At 39.0% G+C, this 24,635-nt stretch overlaps 1 protein-coding gene across 5 annotated transcripts in view; it reads right to left on the bottom strand.

Moving 5' to 3' along the window:
• Window positions 1-2,461: 2,461 nt before the first annotated feature.
• LOC139967415 (dysferlin-like) overlaps window positions 2,462-24,635 on the bottom strand; it is a 107,579-nt gene continuing 85,405 nt past the window's right edge. For 4 of the 5 annotated variants that reach the window (XM_071971166.1, XM_071971164.1, XM_071971167.1 and 1 more), the window contains 10 exons: window positions 17,046-17,137; window positions 15,673-15,843; window positions 14,909-15,057; window positions 13,598-13,826; window positions 13,251-13,346; window positions 11,452-11,590; window positions 9,184-9,283; window positions 8,267-8,451; window positions 6,520-6,629; window positions 2,462-5,573 (listed from right to left, as the gene is read on the bottom strand). In XM_071971166.1, the coding sequence (XP_071827267.1) occupies window positions 5,393-5,573; window positions 6,520-6,629; window positions 8,267-8,451; window positions 9,184-9,283; window positions 11,452-11,590; window positions 13,251-13,346; window positions 13,598-13,826; window positions 14,909-15,057; window positions 15,673-15,843; window positions 17,046-17,137 (1,452 nt within the window). In that variant the 3' untranslated portion in view covers window positions 2,462-5,392. Of the gene's footprint in view, window positions 5,574-6,519; window positions 6,630-8,266; window positions 8,452-9,183; window positions 9,284-11,451; window positions 11,591-12,258; window positions 12,398-13,250; window positions 13,347-13,597; window positions 13,827-14,908; window positions 15,058-15,672; window positions 15,844-17,045; window positions 17,138-24,635 lie in introns of all 5 variants that reach the window. The other variant, XM_071971165.1, reaches the window with a different exon arrangement.

Below are 24,635 nucleotides of genomic sequence, written 5' to 3'. Positions count from 1 at the left end.
TAGGATAGGAGAACCAACCACTGGCACACTTGAATCATTTTTCTTTTATTGTTCGACTATTTTTTATTATTTATTGGGCCCAAGTCTACTTTGATGTTTGCAAGTTACGTTATTTTAATCAACCAACCAATCTAACGTTCGATGGATCATATGTGGACGCCCGGTTTCTCCTCTGCAGTGGAAAATTTGTCTAGTATCATCATATCGCACAATGCAATTCAAAATGGGCAAAACTTTGTGTTTAAATGCGAAGCTCTACAGTAAAGTCTTGTAGGTAAAGACTATTATTTTATGAGACAATGTTCAGAGAGCCCTCAACACTGCTACACAAAATTTGACCCTAAATTTTTCCCTATAGTGATCTTTTTTTTCATCTATTGGTTTGTTATGCATGCAACAGAAATTGTTGGGATTGCATTTAATATATCATGAAATAAGTTAAAACCGTACGCTCTTTGGAAGAATTGATTCTGATTCATAAACAAATCAACGTACAAGTCAATAGATAAAATTCGCTTTAAAAGGGAAACTTTATTGGAAGAGAGCTGGTAAGAGAATCACCCCCCCCCCCCTCCTCCCAGGTGATACCACTACAAATGGGGTACTCTGTGATCCCTGACTGGATCTCAGGCTGAATTAGATTAAGACTCCAGTAGTGTCCAAGCGACGAAACAATCATCATATTGTACGGAACTTAAGATAATATTTCTATGAACAGTGAAACAATAGAAACTGCAGAGGGATACTTTAAGTTATAAGTTTTATTTTATATAACATATATTGCACCAACATGTAGTCAACACAAAACTAGTTTTGCCTTTTGACTTGAGAGAGAAGAATAAAGACAAATTGTAGGAAACAAAAAGAAGAAAGTGCAACCTCAAAATTTGTGAACTGGCCGGTGTTCTGTACCATCGTAACATTAAATGTCTGCATATCTTTGTTTTTTACTCTTAATATGAAGTATGAGAAGTAATAAAGTAAGGAAAAATGAGATGATAATCCTGTTTGCCACAGACAATAAAAGACTCAACATTATGAAAGAAACAAATATCGACATAATTAATTACACACATTATATATATATGCAGGAAATTCAGGTAACATGAATGGAGCAGGATCATACAGCTTTTATGGTTTAACATATTTTTTTATTTCAAAAACAAAGTTTTCATGGTTAGGAACTGTTCATACTGTCAGTACGGGTGCTATGAAGCATGACATTAGAGGACAGTGCAGAGTGGTATCAGCACAGGAAAGCTGGCTGAATCTCTTCAGTGCTTTATGAATATTAATATCGAAGGTAATTTGATTTTTTTTTCAGAAACCTTTCAAACTCTTTATCATTGGAATATAGATTGCAAATTAATATTGCTTAGAATACTGTCAGGAGCGCAGAACTTTGAGGGGCTGTGGGACATGTGATCTTTGATTTGAGGAGCAGAACACAAATTCATCTCAAAACCTACCAACATATTGAATCCTCTTTTGAATTCTGTAGCACAAATTCTAGTATGTTTGTATTCCAACAAAACAGCACTTTTTAGTTACATGTTTCTTAATTTTCTAAACTAAAGGACACTGTTAATTCTTGGCGAGATACGCATATGCAGCTGGTGCGGTGCGTAACTTGCTTTAGGAGTGCGTGCGCTTTGGAATCGTGTGAACAATTAACTGCGTATTACTTTAGTATAGTAATGTACTGCGTTCTTTAGGATAGGAGAACCAACCACTGGCACACTTGAATCATTTTTCTTTTATTGTTCGACTATTTTTTATTATTTATTGGGCCCAAGTCTACTTTGATGTTTGCAAGTTACGTTATTTTAATCAACCAACCAATCTAACGTTCGATGGATCATATGTGGACGCCCGGTTTCTCCTCTGCAGTGGAAAATTTGTCTAGTATCATCATATCGCACAATGCAATTCAAAATGGGCAAAACTTTGTGTTTAAATGCGAAGCTCTACAGTAAAGTCTTGTAGGTAAAGACTATTATTTTATGAGACAATGTTCAGAGAGCCCTCAACACTGCTACACAAAATTTGACCCTAAATTTTTCCCTATAGTGATCTTTTTTTTCATCTATTGGTTTGTTATGCATGCAACAGAAATTGTTGGGATTGCATTTAATATATCATGAAATAAGTTAAAACCGTACGCTCTTTGGAAGAATTGATTCTGATTCATAAACAAATCAACGTACAAGTCAATAGATAAAATTCGCTTTAAAAGGGAAACTTTATTGGAAGAGAGCTGGTAAGAGAATCACCCCCCCCCCCCCCCTCCTCCCAGGTGATACCACTACAAATGGGGTACTCTGTGATCCCTGACTGGATCTCAGGCTGAATTAGATTAAGACTCCAGTAGTGTCCAAGCGACGAAACAATCATCATATTGTACGGAACTTAAGATAATATTTCTATGAACAGTGAAACAATAGAAACTGCAGAGGGATACTTTAAGTTATAAGTTTTATTTTATATAACATATATTGCACCAACATGTAGTCAACACAAAACTAGTTTTGCCTTTTGACTTGAGAGAGAAGAATAAAGACAAATTGTAGGAAACAAAAAGAAGAAAGTGCAACCTCAAAATTTGTGAACTGGCCGGTGTTCTGTACCATCGTAACATTAAATGTCTGCATATCTTTGTTTTTTACTCTTAATATGAAGTATGAGAAGTAATAAAGTAAGGAAAAATGAGATGATAATCCTGTTTGCCACAGACAATAAAAGACTCAACATTATGAAAGAAACAAATATCGACATAATTAATTACACACATTATATATATATGCAGGAAATTCAGGTAACATGAATGGAGCAGGATCATACAGCTTTTATGGTTTAACATATTTTTTTATTTCAAAAACAAAGTTTTCATGGTTAGGAACTGTTCATACTGTCAGTACGGGTGCTATGAAGCATGACATTAGAGGACAGTGCAGAGTGGTATCAGCACAGGAAAGCTGGCTGAATCTCTTCAGTGCTTTATGAATATTAATATCGAAGGTAATTTGATTTTTTTTTCAGAAACCTTTCAAACTCTTTATCATTGGAATATAGATTGCAAATTAATATTGCTTAGAATACTGTCAGGAGCGCAGAACTTTGAGGGGCTGTGGGACATGTGATCTTTGATTTGAGGAGCAGAACACAAATTCATCTCAAAACCTACCAACATATTGAATCCTCTTTTGAATTCTGTAGCACAAATTCTAGTATGTTTGTATTCCAACAAAACAGCACTTTTTAGTTACATGTTTCTTAATTTTCTAAACTAAAGGACACTGTTAATTATATTTCTTCTTAATTTCTCAATTTCTTGCATTACTCATGAATTACTCATAAATATTCATAACCTATCACCTATGTACAATAAATGAGTGTCCTTAACAGTCCTGCCAACTGAAAATAAAAAAAACAAACTAAAAACACTAGAAGAATTAAACAAGAAAACAGATTTAGGAAGAATAAAAAAAAGAAAGAAGAAATAATGATGTATGTAACATTATTTTAAATTATATTTATTACATTTATGATCATACTAACTGTACCAATATATATATATCTCTAAGACCATCTATACTTGTTTTCCAACTTTCCATTTGCTATTAGCTTATTGCACCATCACTCACAAACTAAACAAAGGGAATTAACACTGTAACAATTAAAGAGAAGAACCAAAAAAAAAAAAATTAAAATACACACAGACCAGAGTGACAATATCAAAGACTGCATATACATATACTAGGCTCACCTAATATTTGCTTCAATAAATTAGATAAGTGTAGAGATAAGTGATATTTGACTTTGAAATGTAGGAGCAGGGTGGGATGGGGAGGGGGAAGGGGAGGGGGATTAACACAAATAACTAAGTAAGCATGAAGGCATGGGTGACGGTGGCATATAAGGTTACTATTTTACTTTTAATACATTTCAAAGTATATGGAAGACAAAAAAATCAAATATTTGTAGTATCTACACTGTTCCTTAAATTATTATATAAAAGCACTTAACCAGGTTCATGTCAACACAGTGACAACTATTTTGGTATTAAACAAAGACATACTAAAGTTTTGAGACATCCCAGAAATAACTTTAATTATAATAAAATTTTACAAGTCCTGACAAATATCTGAAAACTCGATATTGGGCAAAATAGGCTTTGCCATCGCAATTTATGATTACCAGGAGGGTTCAATTTCTTTTTTTTTCTCTCCTCCTTTCCTGCTAAAGTTATACTTTTATGTTAATGACTCTTATACTTTTGTTCACTATTAGGTAAGGATGATAAATAAATAAATAAATAATTAATAATCATCATAATAATTATAAATAAATGAATCAAAATGAGGCATAGATTACATTAATTTTGCAAGTTTGGTCAATTATTCAAAGTCAAAGACACAGCTGGATACATAAATGTATCAGTCATCTTGGGGAGATTAACACAACAGGACCGCCAAAAAAAACTGAACTGACCTGGACCTAATGTTAATTACCACCATATTATCTGCAAGAAAACAAAACACCTATATTACTTCTGCTATAACACTACACATTGGTTTTAATGCTAAACAATAGGAAGTGAAAATTATTTTGTCACTGTAATAAATATAGTAGGGGTCTAAGATACATATATACATTATGAAATGGAATAGGGATTGGGGGGGGGGGGGTATAGGGATATGTCTTAAAATGATCATTTACTTTAATCTACTACGGTACTGAAGGATACAGCTTTAAGGGATACTCCTTAATCTGTCCCTTTTGCGCAAATTTGTTTAATCTTGGGATAAGCTTTAAGATGATGGTTTACTGAAACAAATCCACCATTGAGGGATAATAGCTTTGATGGTTGTTTTCTTCAATCCCAATACCTCAAACCAATCTACTATCCCGGGATACAGACTTTACACGATCATTTATACCTAAACTAATCTCCTTCTGAGGGATATAGCTCACAAGGATATTCCTTAAATGAATCTGTCCCTAAATAATTAACAACTATCCCAGGATGTAGCTTTCACATGATCAGTCACTTAAATTGATCTGTCCTTTTTCTGAATTTTTGAAAATGGTCAGTTATACTGAAACAAACCCACCATTGAGGGATAGAGCATATAGTCATTTTAATTTTATTCAAACTGGAGGGATATATATCTCTATATCTTTATATATTGATATATATATATATAATTGAAATTGTGATGAGTTGGAAAATCCAGAACAGTGGAAAATCTTCCAGCCTCCACCGGAATTCGAACCCCGGCCTCCTGCTTATACGCAGCTACCCTAACCACTAGGCTATGGACGCTGATTGTATGTCCAGAGGTTCGAAATCGTTAAGGAAGGTCGTGTATATATATAACTGATCTGTCATTTAAACACCAAAGACCTTCTGTACCGTCACACCGGGTACATTATAGACAAAGAGGACAATGAAGAAGACGAGGAAAGCGATGAGAAGACCGTAGATGATGTAATACTTGAAATTGAACCAGATGATGTAACGCAACGACATCCAAGGCGAGGAAATCCACTGGAAAGATGTCTCTGGACGTCTACAGGGAGAACGATGGAGAGAGATTTTAAATATCGACAAAATATTTGGTAGAAAGCCACAGATATAAAGCTATACAGTTCAGTTTAAATGTTGGCAAATAATTCACTCATTAATTGATTGTTGTGTCTGTAAGTGAACTTATGACATCAATTAATTTACACTCATTCCTATTGTTGAAATTCCCCCCACCCAGTGTTTTTTCTCTTACTTAATTCTTTTTTCCATCAATTACCAAGAAGTCAACTTTTTTTTTCTCAAAATTTTCTAGAATTGAGGGTTTTGTGAACTATGGCTGGTTACAAGTTAACTCTGCAATTCCCAGATATATAGACTGCATAAAATTCACTACACCATAAAAAAAATATAAAAAATCACATGTTTGCCAAAAAAATTAATAGATCTTTCTGAGATGTGAATTTTAAACCAGATCGTTAAAGAAACGACCAGTACATACCTACGTTGGGATATCTCATTAACTGGGGTATGTACGTACTGTATATATATGACACAAATACATGGGCAAGAGTACCTCATGCCCCTTCATATGAAATATCATTCTAAAACGCATAATTAAAAGTGTATTTAAAAAATAATAAAAAACAACCAGTACATACCTTAATGGGGATATCTCATTAACTGGGGAATGTAGGCCTACGTACTGTGTTTGACAGAAAATATCAGCAATTTTACCTCATGCACCATCATATGAAAGATCATTATAAAACGCAAAGTGTACTTTTTATGCAGGCTTTGCAAAATCTGACATTTTCATGTAGGGGTGTTGCAATTTTATTTTGTTTTTATTTTTTATTATTGTCATCTTTAATGAGGGTAGTCCTGCTCAGTGCAAAGTATGCTTTCCAGAGGAGCCCTCAAGAACTTAAAGGAGATGCATCTCTCATAATCTATGAATAATTAAACACAGAGAGTAAACAGCTGCTCACATAGGCGGCTCCAGTGTAGGATACTGATTAGGATCATCTCTTGCAGGAGCAGTCGGCTTCTCTCTGGCTTCCTCCTCGTCCAAGATCTCAAGCTCCATCTCAACTTTACCCTGTTATCGCGAGAAGGACAGAAACGAAAAAGACACCAAAAAATGCCCAAATTATATCGTGCTTGAACGTTTAAAAGTGAAACTGAGAAAATCCCCCGGCCAAGCCAAGGCCTGGGAATTATAGACTAGTTGCAGGGTCTTTTGATCCCAGATGGATGGCTCTGCCATCAGACTATACAGTTAAAGCTGATCTATGGAATGCACTCCCCAATGACATCAGGGCAGCTCCATTATTAAATGTTTTTAAGGCACTCCTTAAAACTTACCTTTTTCGAAAGTATTATTCATTTTAAACCTCCAGTCATATTGTTTGTGTTGCCATCTTGCCATCTTTTGATTGTTGTATACTAAAATTTATTTTCTATTTCTATTTATTGTCTTATTGTCACTAATTTTCGGCTGTAATAGTTTAGTATTTTAGTTTTATTGTATGCTGTCATATTTTATTGCTTTCGTCTTTAATTTCTGAATTTTATTGCTTTAATAATTATTGTTAGGATATTTATTTTTATTTATTTTTGTAATTTTTGTAAGTTTTAGGATGCAATATTGTTAGACTGTAATATTTTTAAGCTGTAATAATTTTAAGTGTGAGATCATTCTTTGATGTAAAGCGCTATATAAGAATAAATTATTATAATAAAGTTGTTTAACAATCATTTACTCCTTATGAGGTTAGTCTTGTTCTATTACTAGCTTTCATCACAGTATGTAGCAGACTATAGTAGTACACTGAAGCAAATAGACTCCGCATGACAACACCTGCTAAAAGGAGAGCTCACTTAGGGCCTAGATCTTGTCAAAACTTATCACGTGCAGGATCCTGGAGTCGCTACTGAGTACATGCTGCCTATGGTTAGTGAGGTGGACACTCAACAAATTTCAACGCCACCTGGAAGCGAGCAACTTTCCTTTCGTGTTTATATAAACTCTCATTTCTACTCTTCCAACATTATCAGAGAATGTGGTGACACGGAAGACGACATCATTACCCAGAGAGGGTTTTACTGAAAGAGAGTGAGTTGATTTAGGGGGGTTGCATGCATTTTAAAGTCCCAACCCTTAAGGTGGTGGATCTTGTCACTTCATGCAGCAATCTTGTAGTTACGGAGCATCCAGTGTGACGTACGTGAAATGCATTATGTTTTTAGAATTTGAAGAAATTATTTGGTACTTGTTACCGTGGGAAGCTGGTGTTAACAATTATCAAAATGGGCTCCATCGTTTTAATATGCCACACTAATAAATACCCAAAACAAAATATGGAGGGGCGGAAGTATCATTCCGCCCCCCCTCCCCCGCTTCGCAATCAGAAAACCCCTTTTTCATTTCCAAATGAGAAAAAATCTCATTTGGAGCACGCAATTGCATCTAAGGCCAGGTGAAAATGCAAATTATTTACAAAATGGAGTGGGTGTTGAAGTGTGCTATATTGCACCAAATTGCATCTGAGGCCACCTGGAAATACAAAAAAATGACAAAGGACACCCCCTCCCCTTAGACCCCTCTCCCACGCCGGACATCAGTCTTCAGCCCCCCCCACTCAAAAGTACCTTCCCACGCCACTGCTTAACATTGCACACAAAAACTTTGATTAATAACGGTCAAACGCTTCAAAATTTGAAGAATTCACTCACGGTGAGTTCCCTCTCTCCCGTCTCCTCATTCATGCAAGGCCACCATCCTCTCACTCTCTTCTGCTCAAAGAGGGACACCATGGGGACCTCACGTTGGCCCACTGGGTCGGGGAGTTGCTTGAGGGAGCATTTCTTAGCTTTCTTGACTGACGCTGGCATATTGTTCAGATTGAGCTCCAGAGTCCCTATAAAGATGAAGAATTGAAAATATGAACAAAATATGAACAGGGTGAGGCTCATAGATTATTAGAAATTAATAACCACCGTCCCATCCTTTACCTCGCCCCCCCCCCCCCCCCCGCTTGCCACCTCTGTGAATAGTTCCTATAAGATGAAGAATTGAAAATATGACACAGGGTGAGGGGAATAGATCATTAGAAAGTAATAACCCTCTGCCCATCGCCACACACCCCCTGCCCCCTCCTTTCCACTTCTGTAGATAGTTCCTATAAGATGAAGAAATGAAAATATGACACAGGGTGAGGCAAATAAATTATTTGAAACTAATATCCACATGCCAATCCCCACTCCTCCCCCTCCTTGCCACGTTTTTGGATAGTTCCTAAAAGATGAGGAATTGAAAATAAATGTGAGGCAAGTATTATTAGAGGTTGCAATGATGACTGCCCTGTTTAAGGGAGGAAAAAATCACCAAATTGATTCCATTCAAAAAGGCGAAAAAGCAACTAATTAATTGCTAGGCTGCCTTCCTTGCATCTAGTTTTATATCTACAGTTAAGTTTCGAATCAGACATTTTCTAACAACTATAACAGTCAGTGGAAATGTGTATACATCCAGTGGGAAAATAACAAACAACAAACAGAATATGGCAGATTTTGATTGGTCGAGAAAACAGATTCAGATGTACATCTGAACATCATAAAATATAATCATTTCAAATCAAAACAACGCTTACCTAGAAAGTCATCGGGAGAAAATTTATCGTTGTCCCAGATTTGGATGATAAGAGTTGGCGGAACTCGAATCTCCGTTTTATCAAGACTCCATATATGCTCCTGAATTCAACCCAAAAAATATATCATGTTAAAAAACTATAATATGCTGGCAAATAATTGGAAGTAAAGACACCAATTTTAACTATCTGCACATATGTTACCTATTCGGACATGAGCATGCACGGCTAATCGGCAGAAATTCCTAGCTTATCCGCAAGGCTGGCAAATCTCGACATCAAATTCAGATTGAAACTGGTCGAGAGCGGTCTCGGTTCTACATGGCCTGAAGCTTTTATGAAACCGTGATAACGAACCGTGTACGAAGTTATGAATATGTTTACAAGCATTGACCTTATTGTCTCATACTCGGTTGTACTTTATTAAAAAAAACTACCAACGCAGACACATACAGGTAATTACTTTTACCAGGTAATTGTAAACAGTTAAATGAGTGAATCTATGACTATAGCTAGTTTCATAAATGAAAGTGTGTACTTGTCTAATGAAGCAACCTAGAATATATATTAGAGTGAATGAACGTTTAACATTGACCCTTACTGAAACACAAAGAAGCTGACTATTGACCAATTTCTGACGTGAATGAAACGGTGCAAAGCTTTGTACGTCATATTTTTGCGGACAATGTGCCATGCTTGCCCAAACATTTAAATAGCATATATATATATTTATTTAATATACAACAATGCATTGACTATATGATGCGGTGGATCATTGCTGAAGCATAAATGTTGCAAAGCATACAAATATTTATTTAAGCATAAATTATAGTTGATATAAGCATAAAACTTTGAAAATAAATTCAAGTCCATCACCTAGTTAGGTTATTAAGTCACATGGGCTCCTTTGAGAAGGTAAGCCTGTTGTATATATACCAGGGAGTTGTTTCCATAACAACTCCCTGTATATACATGCACTTGTTTATCTCTTGTATTGTAAAGATGTAAACAAAACTGAAATGTTATAAAAATAAATTTATCCAATATCGTCAAGAGTAAAGCTTATTGGGTTAAATTGTGTTGTAACATTGCACCATATACTGCACAAACAGTGTTAATATTCATATGTATATTGAATTGATCCCTCTCAACATATTAAAGAGATATGTACATGGTTACAACCATTCAACTTATCCTAGCTTCTGTCATTAGGTTCAATAGAGAAAATGTTGACATGTCATGAATGTAATGTAATTTAATATAATGTAATGTAGTGTAAAGTTATGCAAAATAAAGTGAGAGAAATGTAATATAATGTAGTGCACTGTAATGTAAAGAAGTGTAATGTAAAGTTGTTTAATTCACTGGCATGTAATGTAGTCTAGTGTAAGAAAATATGGTATAGGTAATTTATAAACCTCAGTTGGCAATAACTGCCTATAACTATAGTTTCAACATTCCTATTTACATTTGCATCGTACACTAAAGTAAAACAGATTACACTTTAGATATACCTTATTTAATTTCTTTAACAGGCTGAAATGTTCCATTGATTATTAAAATGCACAAAACTTTTATTAGAATTGCAAAATGTAACTTTTCTTATACAAAATAACGACATAGATGGATATTGATTTGCAAGACTCAAAAAACAAAAACAACAACAAAATCATGAGCAAATTGTACTATATACTAAACTAAACTATAATATAATATAATACACTATACTATACTATACAATACTATACTAGTGATAATTAACTTTGATGGAATTGAAACAAAAAAGAAGCTAATGTGCAATGTTTTGCCCACACAATTGGCCATTATAGTGACAGAGTGCCATATAGCCCTATATATATCAATAGTGTTATGATATATTATATGTTTTCCATACAATATAAAGCGGTGTAGGGGTACATAAGCATATGTTCAGCTTCTCAAACACATATCTGGCAACAATTTTGAAGGAATATAAACGAAATGGTAATCTGCAAGGATTAAATTTCGGGTTAACGATTTCCCGTATTACCGAGGGGGAAATATTCATAGGAGCACCAGATGAAAACCACACTCCTACTTCTTACCCACTCTTTTCACACCACCCCAACCCAGACCCATGATTGCAAGGCATGATTTTGTTGTTTACTGCTTTTAGGGGCCATCAGAGATCCCATCCCGTCACAATCACATGGTACTTCTGTTTGCAAATCAACCTAGGCTGGAGAGGGCCTAGCAAACTCACTTTGAATAGTCAGTCTAGAGTAATATTACCTTCTGGGTTATGACCATGACTTGTTCTGGTGGAATGTAATCAAATTCAAAGACAAAACGCCAGTTGAAGTTTCCGGTGCCGTTCAGTGAACGGTAATGAACGTCGGTCTCTTGCTTTTCATCCAATCCTGCCAACCAACTGTTTTAAAATGTGTCGACAAACCACCGCGATGATGAAGTGAAAAGCCAATGAGACAAATTAAAACAAAATGATTGTCGTGGAAAAAAAAAAGAAGCAGACTTTGTTAAAACACAAAATGGAAAAGCGTGATGTACAAAATGCGAAGAAGAAGAAGAAGAAAAAAAAAGAAGCAAAAAGTGTTCTTTGTGAACTGATGATGTAAAACATACAGGACCGGCTGAAGTTTGACAGATTCCACAAAGGCAATGAATATGGATAATGCATGGCTGTGTAAAACAGGTATTTCCTGCCAAAAATTTCCTAACTTTTACCTCAACAACGATTTTGAGTTTTGTGTAATTTTATGTAATTTTGTGTCCTTTTTGAGAAAACCAATTAAGTCCCTTTGTATACAGACATTGCTTGATGCCACCTCAACATATTTGATTAAAGATAGCTGTTTTCACTATCACTGACAAAATCTGGTGGGGGGGATAGGGAGGGTCCATACAATTAATGACCACATGTACCATGGCCCTTAATGGAATCTGTCACCATTCACTCAGTGCATTACATAAAAAGAAGAAAAAAAAAAAAAAACCTCTGCAGCTACCAGCAACGTAAAGCAATGTGCTGAGTTGGGTTTGATGAAGACATCTAGTGACCTTTGCCCCCCCTCCACAAACCTTCTTAACGATGACCATCATCCGTTCCGGTCCCATGTAGTCGAAATGAAAGACGAATCGCCAGTTGAAGTTGCCCTCTCCGTTCAGAGAACGGTAATGTATGTCCGTCTCTTGCTTGTCGTTCTGTCCACTCAACCAACTGCACGTGTTATATCATTAATGATAAGGTATATGATAGATCAGTTTGTGTTTTTGTCATTTCTTGCTATCTTAGTCAATTTTTGGTTTTTAATGTCATTCTTATGTCAGTGAGAATTTCAAGTGACTTAATATGCTAAATTACACTCATTTTCTTAAGCTTGCTTTTTATACCAAATGGCAAACTATGACCATAACTACCATCAGATCAGGAAGGTGGAAAGTGGCAAAGCTCTTTTGGGAGGGGGGGGAAGGGGAGGAAGAGGTGGAGACAAAATTGTCCCAAAAAATGTCAGAAAAGAAATAGGTTTAATCAGAAGTCTGCCTATCCACGCCCTAGTCTAGCTGCACCCCTTTAAAGGGAGCAAGGGACCACCTAACAGCATTCAATATTTTGCACAATTTTGAGCAAATGATATGGGTTTTTAATTGTCAAGACAGTGTTTCAAGTCAGAATAACAATGAACTGTAAAGAACATGACGAATATGGGAGCCTATCAAAGGATCAGGAAAACCATTCCATCAGCAGATGTCATAAAAAATTGTGTCTCATTGCAGCTAGCCTGAAAGTCCCACAAACAACCTGAAATATGTCTTGAGGGTGTTCTCATGCCCCCTTGTTTCTGATTTGAAAGCTAGGAAAAAAATTTTTTCAGTACATATGATCAAACAGAAAGCATCTTGTATGTTAGACTAGCTTTATGTGAAGGTGGGATGGGGGGGGGGGGGCAAAAAATTTGTAAAGCCAGTGGTGGACATACAACATCATGATTAAATTGGGGTTTAAAATCTCATTTAGAAACTTAAGAATCCCTCTACCATTCAAAGAGAAAAACAAGAGATTTTACACTCACCCTTTGACATAAATATCACTCATTCGTTCCCCCGTGATGGACATTTCGTCGAGAATGACGTCCTTCGTGTTCCAGATGACGCATCGCAACTCGAACCTTGAATGGTTTAAAAAGCCAAAGACAGGTAAAAAATAGCGAGATGGGCCGTAAAACGTTACGCCGGGTACCCGAAACCGAGGTTCACGGTACGATTTCTCCGTCTCATACATGCCAATATCACTTGAGGAAATGAAGGGTGAGTTACATTCCCATATGGATTTCTCTCTACATCTATGCGATATGACCATAAACCCTTCGAAGATCACCCCCCCCCATTATGAAAGGTTGAGATTATTCAATAGTCTTACTTTTTGGGAACTCTGGGGCTAATATCAACCATTGGACCGGGAGAGCCAAGATGCAGCGGGAAGATGTCCACCCACATTTCGATCCTGCCTTGATCGATTCCGGGCATCAGAGGGGTGAAGAGACGGCGGGTCTCCACGTGCTCCGATACGAAGTTGAGGTTGTTGAGGATGTGGAGAGCTAATCGTTGGTCCGGCGGACCGAGATGTTCGTGATGGATCAGATCTTTCTCTGTCGATATATATAGTTGAGTCAATTAACATATAAGAACATGCATGGAAGGTTCACCAGCAAATATTCACGCCTCAAAATTGTTAATTTCCTTGTTTTCCAAATTTGAGTGACATAATATTAAACAAGAAAAATAGAATGTGCAATAAGTTATATAGGGTCTGACATTTTGAATATAGCAGGATCCTTCTGCAGGGACATACCATTAAAATTTAAAACCGAAAAGAAGTTAAAACAGGTAGATAGGACAAACAGACGTGTTACATGGAACATCAAAGAAAATGATCAGAGTTGGACGTTGCCAAACAGTGGGTATAGTGAGAAGAAAGGATACCAGAATATGAAAGCTGAAGGAGATGAACCGAGTGGTAAAGTACAAAAGAACAACACAGAAAGAAGCAATAAAATGCTTAAGGGAGTTAGCACGGGCGCGGCGGGGCCTGGGAGAGGGGAGGGAAGGGGCAAGGGTTGGCCTCGCAACGAGTGTGCTGCTGATATGGTGGCACCAAATGCAAACTCAGGTGGAGAGACCAGAGGCCCTAATTTCCTAGTTTTGTCAGAGGTGGCAAATGCACCAATTTTCTCAGGCCCCAGGAGCTCCCTACTTCAGGAGCTCCCTATCCCAGGAGCTCCCTACCCCAGGAGCTCCCTACCCCAGGGGGCTATTGGTAGGGAAAGGTGTGCATGCACAACATCCTGGTATAGAGACATTTAGTTGCAGGATTAGTTCAAACTGGAGCTGTCTCTTAAACAAGTGACCAATCTTAATTCTTTTCTAAAATAATACAGCTATTTCTTCTTATGCCAGAGGCCTTTATGGCTGGTGTTCCCCCCTCTCCCATTCCTCTCTGTCACTCTCCCCTCAAACCTTCCATTATTTTTGTTCTTGCTCTTTCTGTCTACTTAAAAAGAAGATTATTTTATTCCCATTTATTATTTCAATATATATTTTACACCTAGAGAGTCCTCACATGATCCTTTCCCCCTCTCCCTTTCGCACCCACCAAAAATGCTGTTGACAAGACCGCCGCCATGCAAATTAACTTGTCATGTATAGTTACAAATGATCAAAACATCCTCACCATACATAATGAGATCGTGGTGTACGCCGTTGAAGATCATGGTGCAAGCGTCCTCGTTATAGACCGGGTTTGTGATGTTGTTGGCCTCACAGTAAGCATCGAGAACCATTTTTGGAGTCAGGGCATCGCGCCAACGATTGATACCGGTCCTGGGAAAGATAGATGCCACAGCTGGTAATAAGTCACTTTACATCTCAGTCACAGAAAAGATTACAAAATCGTGAGTCAAGTTTCCAGAGAAACATTTTTTCTTTTTCTTTTTTTCTTCTTCCAGGGAGTCTCCTACTTTGTTAAGTCTTTTTAAGACTTTATAGGAGACTTCCTTTCCCATTGTACACAATTGGCATAAAACAAATAAATGATTCATAACATCCTCAAAAATTATACCAATCCCTTATTAGCCCTATGTCTACATGTAATACCCCTTGAAAGTGATACACAGAGCAAAAAAATAGAAAGAAAACAGCACAATCATTCAAAGCTCAAAGTTCTTATTTCTTTGTTCCTTTTTGAGGATAAAATGGTCTAACCTCAACAATCCTCAAGTGAAACATGAAAAAATAAAGGGGACTCATGTACCCTGTATGTAATCCTAAATTTTAACATTTGTCACTAGAAAATCTGTGTCTATTATCTGTTGCCTTCGTTTGACCCTTGCCAGGAGGGAGTGGGGACTAGTGAATACGGTTCATATAAATCTGCTTGGATTTATCCTTCAGCGATAGATTCCGATAGTAAATATCCCAAAGTCAAGATTGACTCACAAGCAGTAAGTGGCTGGAAGACCACAGGTAGCCCGATGGGCTGTCAGGTATCTGTTCTCCAGGTCAATGGTAGTGGATCCTATCAGGTCATCACGGCTCAAGAGATCCTTGTCCATCACCGTGATGGTCAGATCCTTCTTGGAGGGCAGGCTCGTCTTCAGCTCAAATACACTGGTACCAAGAAGAAGACAATTAAAACCATTGAACGAAAATAAATCAAATTTCAGTTAACATCTCAAAATAGATACCTGTTTTCATGAGAGTACTTTATCTCTGTTATCGCAATGCAACATTCCTTGTCTCTGTGTTACTCTCTCCTCTGCAAAAATAAAACATGGCAAGCAAAAACATTCCCACTTGTCTTGAAATGGACTAAATATGAAATATCATCTTTTTACTCACTGCAGAAACAAAGCGTTTCTCATATACCACAATGCAATGATTATTTCCCAAACAATATCACTCAAAATAGTATTAAACAAAAAATAAAATAATATATATAACATTTTTAGTTTTTAGTTTCTTCAGCAAGAAACAAAGACAATGATCATGTCTAGAGTCAGATTATGATACTGCCAGTCCATCTTTCACCTCATAGTTACCTAAATTTCTCTTCTGGTAAAATATGATATTATGCAGTGAACCAACGTCAAGACAGCCACATAGGAAACTGCGTTTTAATAACAGCTCTTTAAGACGCAACGAAAAAAGGTTTTGACTCCAAGAATTAACTGTCACCAAATGTTTGTGATATGAAATTATAAAATTATAACAGAGACCAAAACTGCTTTAGTCTGAAATTCCACAGTTAAAGGGTGTAAAGACTCGCGCAAAAAGAAACGTCTAATGCTGGTAATCTGACCTAGTTTCAAATGAGGTGTAACAGAAGTGTTAGACACCACCATCGATCCCAGAAAATAAACACACAGCTTGCTACCGTCGGTATCACGTTTCATTACTGTCTGCATTTTGTAGCGACAAGAGAAAAACTTCACTTGCAAGCAACGGAATGTTAACTTTTTCAGAGCGCCACACGCTGTTTGGGGCAAGTCTTCAATGCATTTAAGGGAAAAAAAGAAAAACCTGGCTGGAAGCAGCCCACTACCAACCAAACATTTTTCTTGTGACCTAGTCTTGGGCTTATCGCCCATAGTTTGGATGCTAGTGGCTTACTGACAGCCCAAAGAAAGATTTTTTTAAATTTATTTTTATTTACACAATATGTAATTAATGATCCCTTCAAAGAAGGTGTCACTAGAAACTGGTGAATAAGCAAAGTATGCCATACAGACACTTGAGCTGTCATTTCCTTCCACTGAAAAAAGTAAAACATCTTCCCAGTAGAGTTAGATGTAAATGCTGTATTTACTCACCGGCCAAAGAATGGATTGAGAGTGTTAGGCTTGTAGTTCTCACAATCGTCTAGATTTGTATCACCCAGAGATACCTTTAGGTAAGGGTCAGACTAAGAAAGGAAAAGAAAAGAATACCCTATTGAAACGATTTGGGAATCTAGTTGAATGGGGAGCTAGCGGTGAGTCATGCCACGCAAACGACAATGATGAAGAGTAGTACTGCACTTGGTTTATCCAATTTATTCAAACAAAACAAACAGACAAACAAAAACAGCCTCAGCCCAGTCATCTAACAACAATGATCAGTAAACCTCACATCACCGGATCACGACTCAGCTCAAAAGAACCAAGATACACTGAAATAGGCTCTTTTTCCTTCACATGAATGGTTGAATTTCCTCTCACAAAACAATCAATACCATGTCTCTCTAACAAAGGATAAGTGGAGGAATGAAGCACATGGCTCTGAGAGTAAAAGTAGTTCAGTAGCCAACCTCCTCACAAAGTGAAAGTATACCAACTTAAAATTATTACACAAGCAACTAACATGTTGGTTAACTTATACACAAGAACATGTCATCTTAGTTTAACAACATACAACAGAAATAAAGACTCCATTGGGAATAAACTTTCCACAATCACTAAAACTATAAGCCCTATTTCTTTGAGGAGAGTATGTGGTTAGGTACTATGGAGCAGAGAACAATGAAGACCTGTGTAACATGATGGGTAGCAACAGGGAGATGGAACAACTCCTTGGCAGCAGTGCTCTCCTAATGAATATGCAAAGGGTATCAGGGAAGAGCAGAGAACTTCCTGTACCTGTGCAGAGTACTGAAACCTTGGAATGCCAAAAGGGCAAAATTCCACTTTATCACAACTTCCCCGCAAAATTAGTCATCGCCCTCGAATGACTTTCCTTTAAAAAATTGATTTAAGTCAAGGTGGAATACAACTTCAACCACTGAGTATAGCACACATCTACACTGAAAATCGTTTTATTGCTACCATAAGAACAACATACCAATAAAACTTAATAATTACTATACACACACTATAAAGAATACCATAAGTGGGAATTTCCACTTCAATATCCATACCTCTTAATCTCCTACCTGGCATAGACAACATAACTCAATGTGAGTTGATACATAAAGAAATAAAGCAAGAGTACAGTAAATGATGAACATAACAACAGTTCATCGGTAGTAGACAATGCAAGATGGTAGAAACGCTCTAATCCGAAAGAGATTAGTCTCTTTTGGGGACCGCAGTACGAGGCAGGTGTGCTGGATTACTGTGTTGACCTTTGTTGATGCGATTGGATCGACGAACTGGGTCAGGAGGATTTTCACGGATACCATCATCTGGGAGGAACAACCAGTATGGGACTAGTCTAGTAGTCGTGGCATCATTGTCGTCATCATCATCAGATTCTTCGGATTCAGAGTCACTGTAATCAATTTCGTCGTGAGTAGGGCAAGAAAGTTCGTTTCTTGGGTCCTTGATTAATAGCTTTCTGTTGACCGTCTGCTCTGGGCCTCCTAGAATGGGTCTTATGCGGTACACATCTTGTTCTTCATTAACACTAACAACGATAAAAGCTTGTCTGCTATATTTGTCATCTAGCTTGTGCCGGCCTTTAAATGCACACTTCTTTAAGAGTACTTGCGATCCTATTACTAATGGCTCACTCATGGGTCTTTGATTGTGTCTCTCTCTACCTGTCTGTAATATCATCTCTGTCCGATCCTTCGCAATTTGGTGTACCTTTTGCAGTGCCTCTGCTTGACCTTCGATAAAATCTTCTGTGAAAGAATCTTGGCTGTTTGCTAACAATTGATCGATAGGAGTAGAAGGTTCCCTTCCATAAAGTAACCTATATGGAGAAAATCCAGTGACACTGTGAGGGGTGGAGTTATAGAGAAAAACAAGGTGTGTCATCAACTCTGGCCATTTATGACGAGTCGATGGTTCCAATGACCTGATAATCTGGCATAAGGTGCGGTTGAATCGTTCAACTTGTCCGTTCCCTTGGGGGTGGTAAGGTGTCGTTCGTGTCTTCTCAACTCCATACAGTTTGCAAAGCTCTTGAATCAGTGAACTCTCAAAATTACTTCCTCGATCTGAATGTATGCGGACTGGTGCACCATAATGGGAAAACCAATTATCTCGAAGGACTTTCGCCACAACAACTGCAGTCTGGTTTCGACACGGTACGGCTTGAGAATATTTGGTAAAGGCATCCGTCATTACAAGAACATCCTCGAATCCTCCTTTGCCTCGGTCTAACTTTAAGAAATCTATCGCCAGCAACTCTAAAGGCCTTGTCGCCAAGACATGTCGTCTCGGGGTTCGTATTGCTGGGGTGGGGCTCTTCGTAGTGGTGCAAGTGAAGCATCTCTTAATGTGGCACTGAACATCTTTATGCAGCCCTGGCCAGAAACAGCGCATCTGCAGAATGCTAAAGGTACGATTAATGCCCTGGTGTCCCCATTCGTCATGAGCCATTTCCATTAGTCTGGTACGCAACATCTGTGGTACTAGTAGCTGTCGTGCTCTTCCTCCATACTTGCTTGTTACCTCCCGATACAATACACCGTGATGCTCGACGAACTGTGAGTAGACGCGCAGCCAACTCTTAACCTCTGGAGAATGGGACTCCACATTGTCACCAGACTTCCACCTTAATTTCCAGCATCTCCAAACCACCGCGAGAGCTTCGTCTTCTTTTTGCATTACAGCTAGCTGGTCGTGAGTGAATGATGGAAAGATTGATGGAGTCGTACCATCAGGCTGCGAATTAGGAATAACTTCTTTCCTTACCTCAGCAGGAAGGACAGAAATAGCGCAAAGGCTAGAAATATAATCTCTAGAGCTAGCTGGCATTGTACTGATACAGGATCTCACATTGGCTATCTCTCTCTCGTCTTCTGTGTTAGCTGGACAACGGCTTAGAGCATCAGCGCATCGGTTAGACTTCCCAGATCTGTACTGAATATCTAAATCGAATGGGGCTAGTTGGGCCACCCAACGCTGTTTGGTCGCACCCAGGTTAGCTGTCTGTAAATGTGCAAGCGGATTATTGTCCGTCAGCACCGTGCATTTCGACCCAATCAGATATTCACGGAACTTATCTGCTATTGCCCACTTCAGTCCAAGCAACTCTATCTTGAAGCTGGAGAAATTCGGGTAATTCTTCTCAGCTCCCCTCAATCCTCTGCTTGCATATGCGATGGGATGTAGCTTGCCTTCACCATCAGCTTGAGACAGACATGCTCCTAATCCTTTCAATGAGGCATCTACCTCCAGGACAAACTCTCCTCCAAACTCTGGATAGGCTAACACTGGTGCAGATGACAGGAGACCTTTAAGTTTTGAAAAAGATTCCTCAGCTTCTGAAGTCCACTCAAATGGAGGCTTTGAAGTATGCTTCCCCGCTTTTCCTTTGGACGATCCTGTCATCGCATGAAGAGGTCCTGATAAGGCAGCAAACCCTGGAACAAACCGTCGATAATAGGAGGCTAGCCCAAGAAAGGATATCAGTTCACTCGCTGTCTTTGGAGTAGGCCAGTTAACAATTCTCTCCACCTTGTCTGGATCTACATTGATACCCTTCTCATTCACCACATGTCCTAGATGCCTGACTTCCTTCTGGAGAAGCTGACATTTCTCACCTTTGATTTTCAGACCATGAGATGACAGTCTCTGGAAAACGACCTTTAACCTCGCCAGGTGTTCTTCAAATGTGGACGAGAAAACTAAAATGTCATCTAGGTACAGCACTACTTGGGTCAGGTTGATGTCACCAAAGATAAACTCCATTAAACGCTGAAAGGTACTCGGGCTATTACAGAGTCCTTGAGGCATGCGATTAAATTCGAATAAACCCCATGGAACTCTGAATGCTGTCCGATGGATGGATTCTGGGTGCATGGCTACTTGAAAATAACCATGGGATAAGTCAAGAGAAGAAAAGAACTTGGCTCCTCCCAAGGCTTGAAGAGTCTCCTCTATCCTGGGCAGGGGAAACGAATCCTTCACAGTTACAGAGTTCAACTGCCGGTAGTCGATGCAGAGTCTAAGGGCACCTGACTTCTTTGGCACTAATACAACAGGGCTGGCATAAGGGCTACTTGATCGTCTGATGATATCCTTATCCATTAAATCGTTCAGTAGTGTCTTAACTTCATCCATCTTCACTGGGGGTATCCTTCGATAGGGAAGTCTGATTGGCGTCTCGCTACTGACTCGAATTTCGTGAGGTATTAGGTCGCAGAAACCGAGATCAAATTCTCCCCGAGCAAAGGCTTCAGCGTTCTCCTTCAAAAGCATTGCAATTTTACAATCCTGATCGTAGTTACCCGTCGAAAGGCAAATCCCAGGTGGCAACTGGATTTCAGAACCATCCTTCAACTTAAATATTTGTTGTGTCTTTTCTAGATCACCATCCTGGTCAGCTTCTGCATGGTACATCGGGACTAAAAGAACGTCGTCTGGTAAGGTTGGGTAGTATTCTAGGCCGGTGGGGTTACCATCCACTCTCTGGTCAGCTGATTCTTCGTCTTCTAAGCAGTAGTGGTTGGGTCCATCTAATGGGATGTCACTAGGTTCCTTTGCTGCCACTTCCACCTTTGCAGAAGCCTCTTCTACTCTGCTTCTTAACTCAGGAATGTCTAAACTATCTAGAGCCATATCTAATCCTTCTTTGCTCCTATTAGTATTCCTGAGGCCTGCAAAGACCTTCAGTGCATTGCAACCCAGTAAGATCGGGTGATCTTTCTTCCTCCCAGAGAGTGGACGCCAACTACCAACGACTAAAAATCCTACCTCGGCTGACTGACCGTCTATTTCTACCTGTGCCATCACGTACCCTTCCGCCGGAACTTCTGTCTCAGCTACCCCGACTACCATTATTGGGGTAGGCAACCTCTGCAGAGGACCAATAACCTCCTCAAGTGATCCATGGAAAGTAGTGGATGGGATCAGCGATGCCTCTGCTCCTGTATCTAATACACAGCCATGTTTTCGACCCCCTATACTCGCTATCACTGTAGGGCTGGGCGATAAAAGCTTAGTCAATATACCGGACTCCTTTGCATCATCCCTGACTCCATCCACCAAACTCACTTTCACTCTGATTGGTACTCTACTGGGCAGCACCGTTGGCTCTACCATTTTGCCCTCAACGGTAGAGATTAGAAGTTTCCCTGTCCATGGTTAGGGGCTGGTCTGAAATCTCGTTGTCTCTGGTTTGTACGAGCTGGCCGCCCTGGGTTTGGTTCCGGGCAATGCTTTGCGAAGTGACCCTTCTTTTTGCAGTTGAAACAAGTTGCCTCCTCCTCCTTTACCCAATAACATCTAGACGAATCTCGCATGGCCGCTAACTCCCTACTGAGATTTTTAACTTCCTGAGTGAGGAGCTTCTGTCCAGCGATGAGATCCGAGATCAGGGTGGACTTCGCCGCCTCAGTACTCTGCTGGACTTCGTCTACACTTACTTCTCGAACCCTGGACCGCTGCGGGAGAACTTCTGTCTCTTGGAAGAGCGTTAATACCTCCTCCCTCATCACATCAAACGTTTTCCCTTTGGTCGAGAGGTCAATTCGCCTCAACTCGCGACGAACCCAACCCTCCCGTGCTCCTCTAATAAACTGCTCACGTAAGGCCTGGTCCCGAAGTTGTTTTAGGGCTTGACTGTCCTTTTGAGTAGCCGCTGCCATCTCCATCTTTGAATATAGTCGTTTGAGCGCTCTGCTGAAGTCGGAAAGGTTTTCGCCTTCGTGCTGACTTCTGTTGTGGAAGGAATTACTTAGTGACTGCACACTCTCATGGGCCCCGAAGCAAAGCTTTAAAACTGACACCACCTTTGTATAACTCTTCCGCTCCACCTCTTCCATGCAGGCAACCTCTTCCTTAGCAGCTCCTACCAGGTGATCAATTAGGACCCTGGTTTTCTCGCCATCTGGAAGCTCAAACTGTTCTGCAACGGTTTCAAATTCTTCAAGCCATTCCAGGAACGACAGCTCACCTGCTCTGTATGGTGGCCCACGAAACTTACTCAATCGTCCTGGAGGAATACTTTGGAACCCCATAGCTTTCTTGAAGAATTGGGCCATTAGAGTCAAGTCTGCCGGGTTAACACCTTCGATGTTATCAGGGTCCATAGCTGGTCTCGACTGGGCTACTGTACTACTCTGCCTTAACAATTTACTAACAATATGTGAGGTACCTAAGCTTAGTTCTAACTTCAGACTTACTAGTCATGTACTCTTACTGGGCTGAGGCTGTTGGTCTTTGGTTCCTGCAGGTCTCTGGTTATCTCCTCTTCAGACACTCGACATCAAGATCCCACTTCTGACACCAATGAAACGATTTGGGAATCTAGTTGAATGGGGAGCTAGCGGTGAGTCATGCCACGCAAACGACAATGATGAAGAGTAGTACTGCACTTGGTTTATCCAATTTATTCAAACAAAACAAACAGACAAACAAAAACAGCCTCAGCCCAGTCATCTAACAACAATGATCAGTAAACCTCACATCACCGGATCACGACTCAGCTCAAAAGAACCAAGATACACTGAAATAGGCTCTTTTTCCTTCACATGAATGGTTGAATTTCCTCTCACAAAACAATCAATACCATGTCTCTCTAACAAAGGATAAGTGGAGGAATGAAGCACATGGCTCTGAGAGTAAAAGTAGTTCAGTAGCCAACCTCCTCACAAAGTGAAAGTATACCAACTTAAAATTATTACACAAGCAACTAACATGTTGGTTAACTTATACACAAGAACATGTCATCTTAGTTTAACAACATACAACAGAAATAAAGACTCCATTGGGAATAAACTTTCCACAATCACTAAAACTATAAGCCCTATTTCTTTGAGGAGAGTATGTGGTTAGGTACTATGGAGCAGAGAACAATGAAGACCTGTGTAACATGATGGGTAGCAACAGGGAGATGGAACAACTCCTTGGCAGCAGTGCTCTCCTAATGAATATGCAAAGGGTATCAGGGAAGAGCAGAGAACTTCCTGTACCTGTGCAGAGTACTGAAACCTTGGAATGCCAAAAGGGCAAAATTCCACTTTATCACACTATCGGTACATTAAATTCTTTTAAAGAACTTTACCCAAGACTGAGAGCCTGGGCACAAAGCGAACAGATTTCACCATGTGCAACAGATATACGTACGGCATAAAACAAGACTATGTGACAACATATCGTACTATTGATGCAGAAGATGACAAATACAATATGTATAGATGTATACAAAATGGTTGAGAAGATTGCATTGTAAAGCATGATATCATGAAATCATGTTTTTGTGACCCCCCTCAGTTTGATCCCTTTTAATAGAGAATACACGTTACACACATGTTCCTAGCTTAGAGGCCGAGAATAAGACGCAGAATAAATTGCGGAGAGTTATAATACAAGTGACTGTTCCTGTGAGGATAAATAATTAGAGGGTACAGCGATTTTCTTGCAATCAAGTCCACAAAGTAGTAAGGAATTTGAATATCCAAGAACTACATGAGTATTAACTGCATGTTGCTGTTAAGGTATTTATAATGATTTAATTATCCTATAGTCAAA

This window comes from Apostichopus japonicus, chromosome 5 (assembly GCF_037975245.1).
Source record: "Apostichopus japonicus isolate 1M-3 chromosome 5, ASM3797524v1, whole genome shotgun sequence".
In the NCBI taxonomy this organism is placed as follows: domain Eukaryota; kingdom Metazoa; phylum Echinodermata; class Holothuroidea; order Aspidochirotida; family Stichopodidae; genus Apostichopus; species Apostichopus japonicus.
Note: the sequence above shows the minus strand (reverse complement) of the source record. Positions and strands in the feature narration are given on the sequence as shown.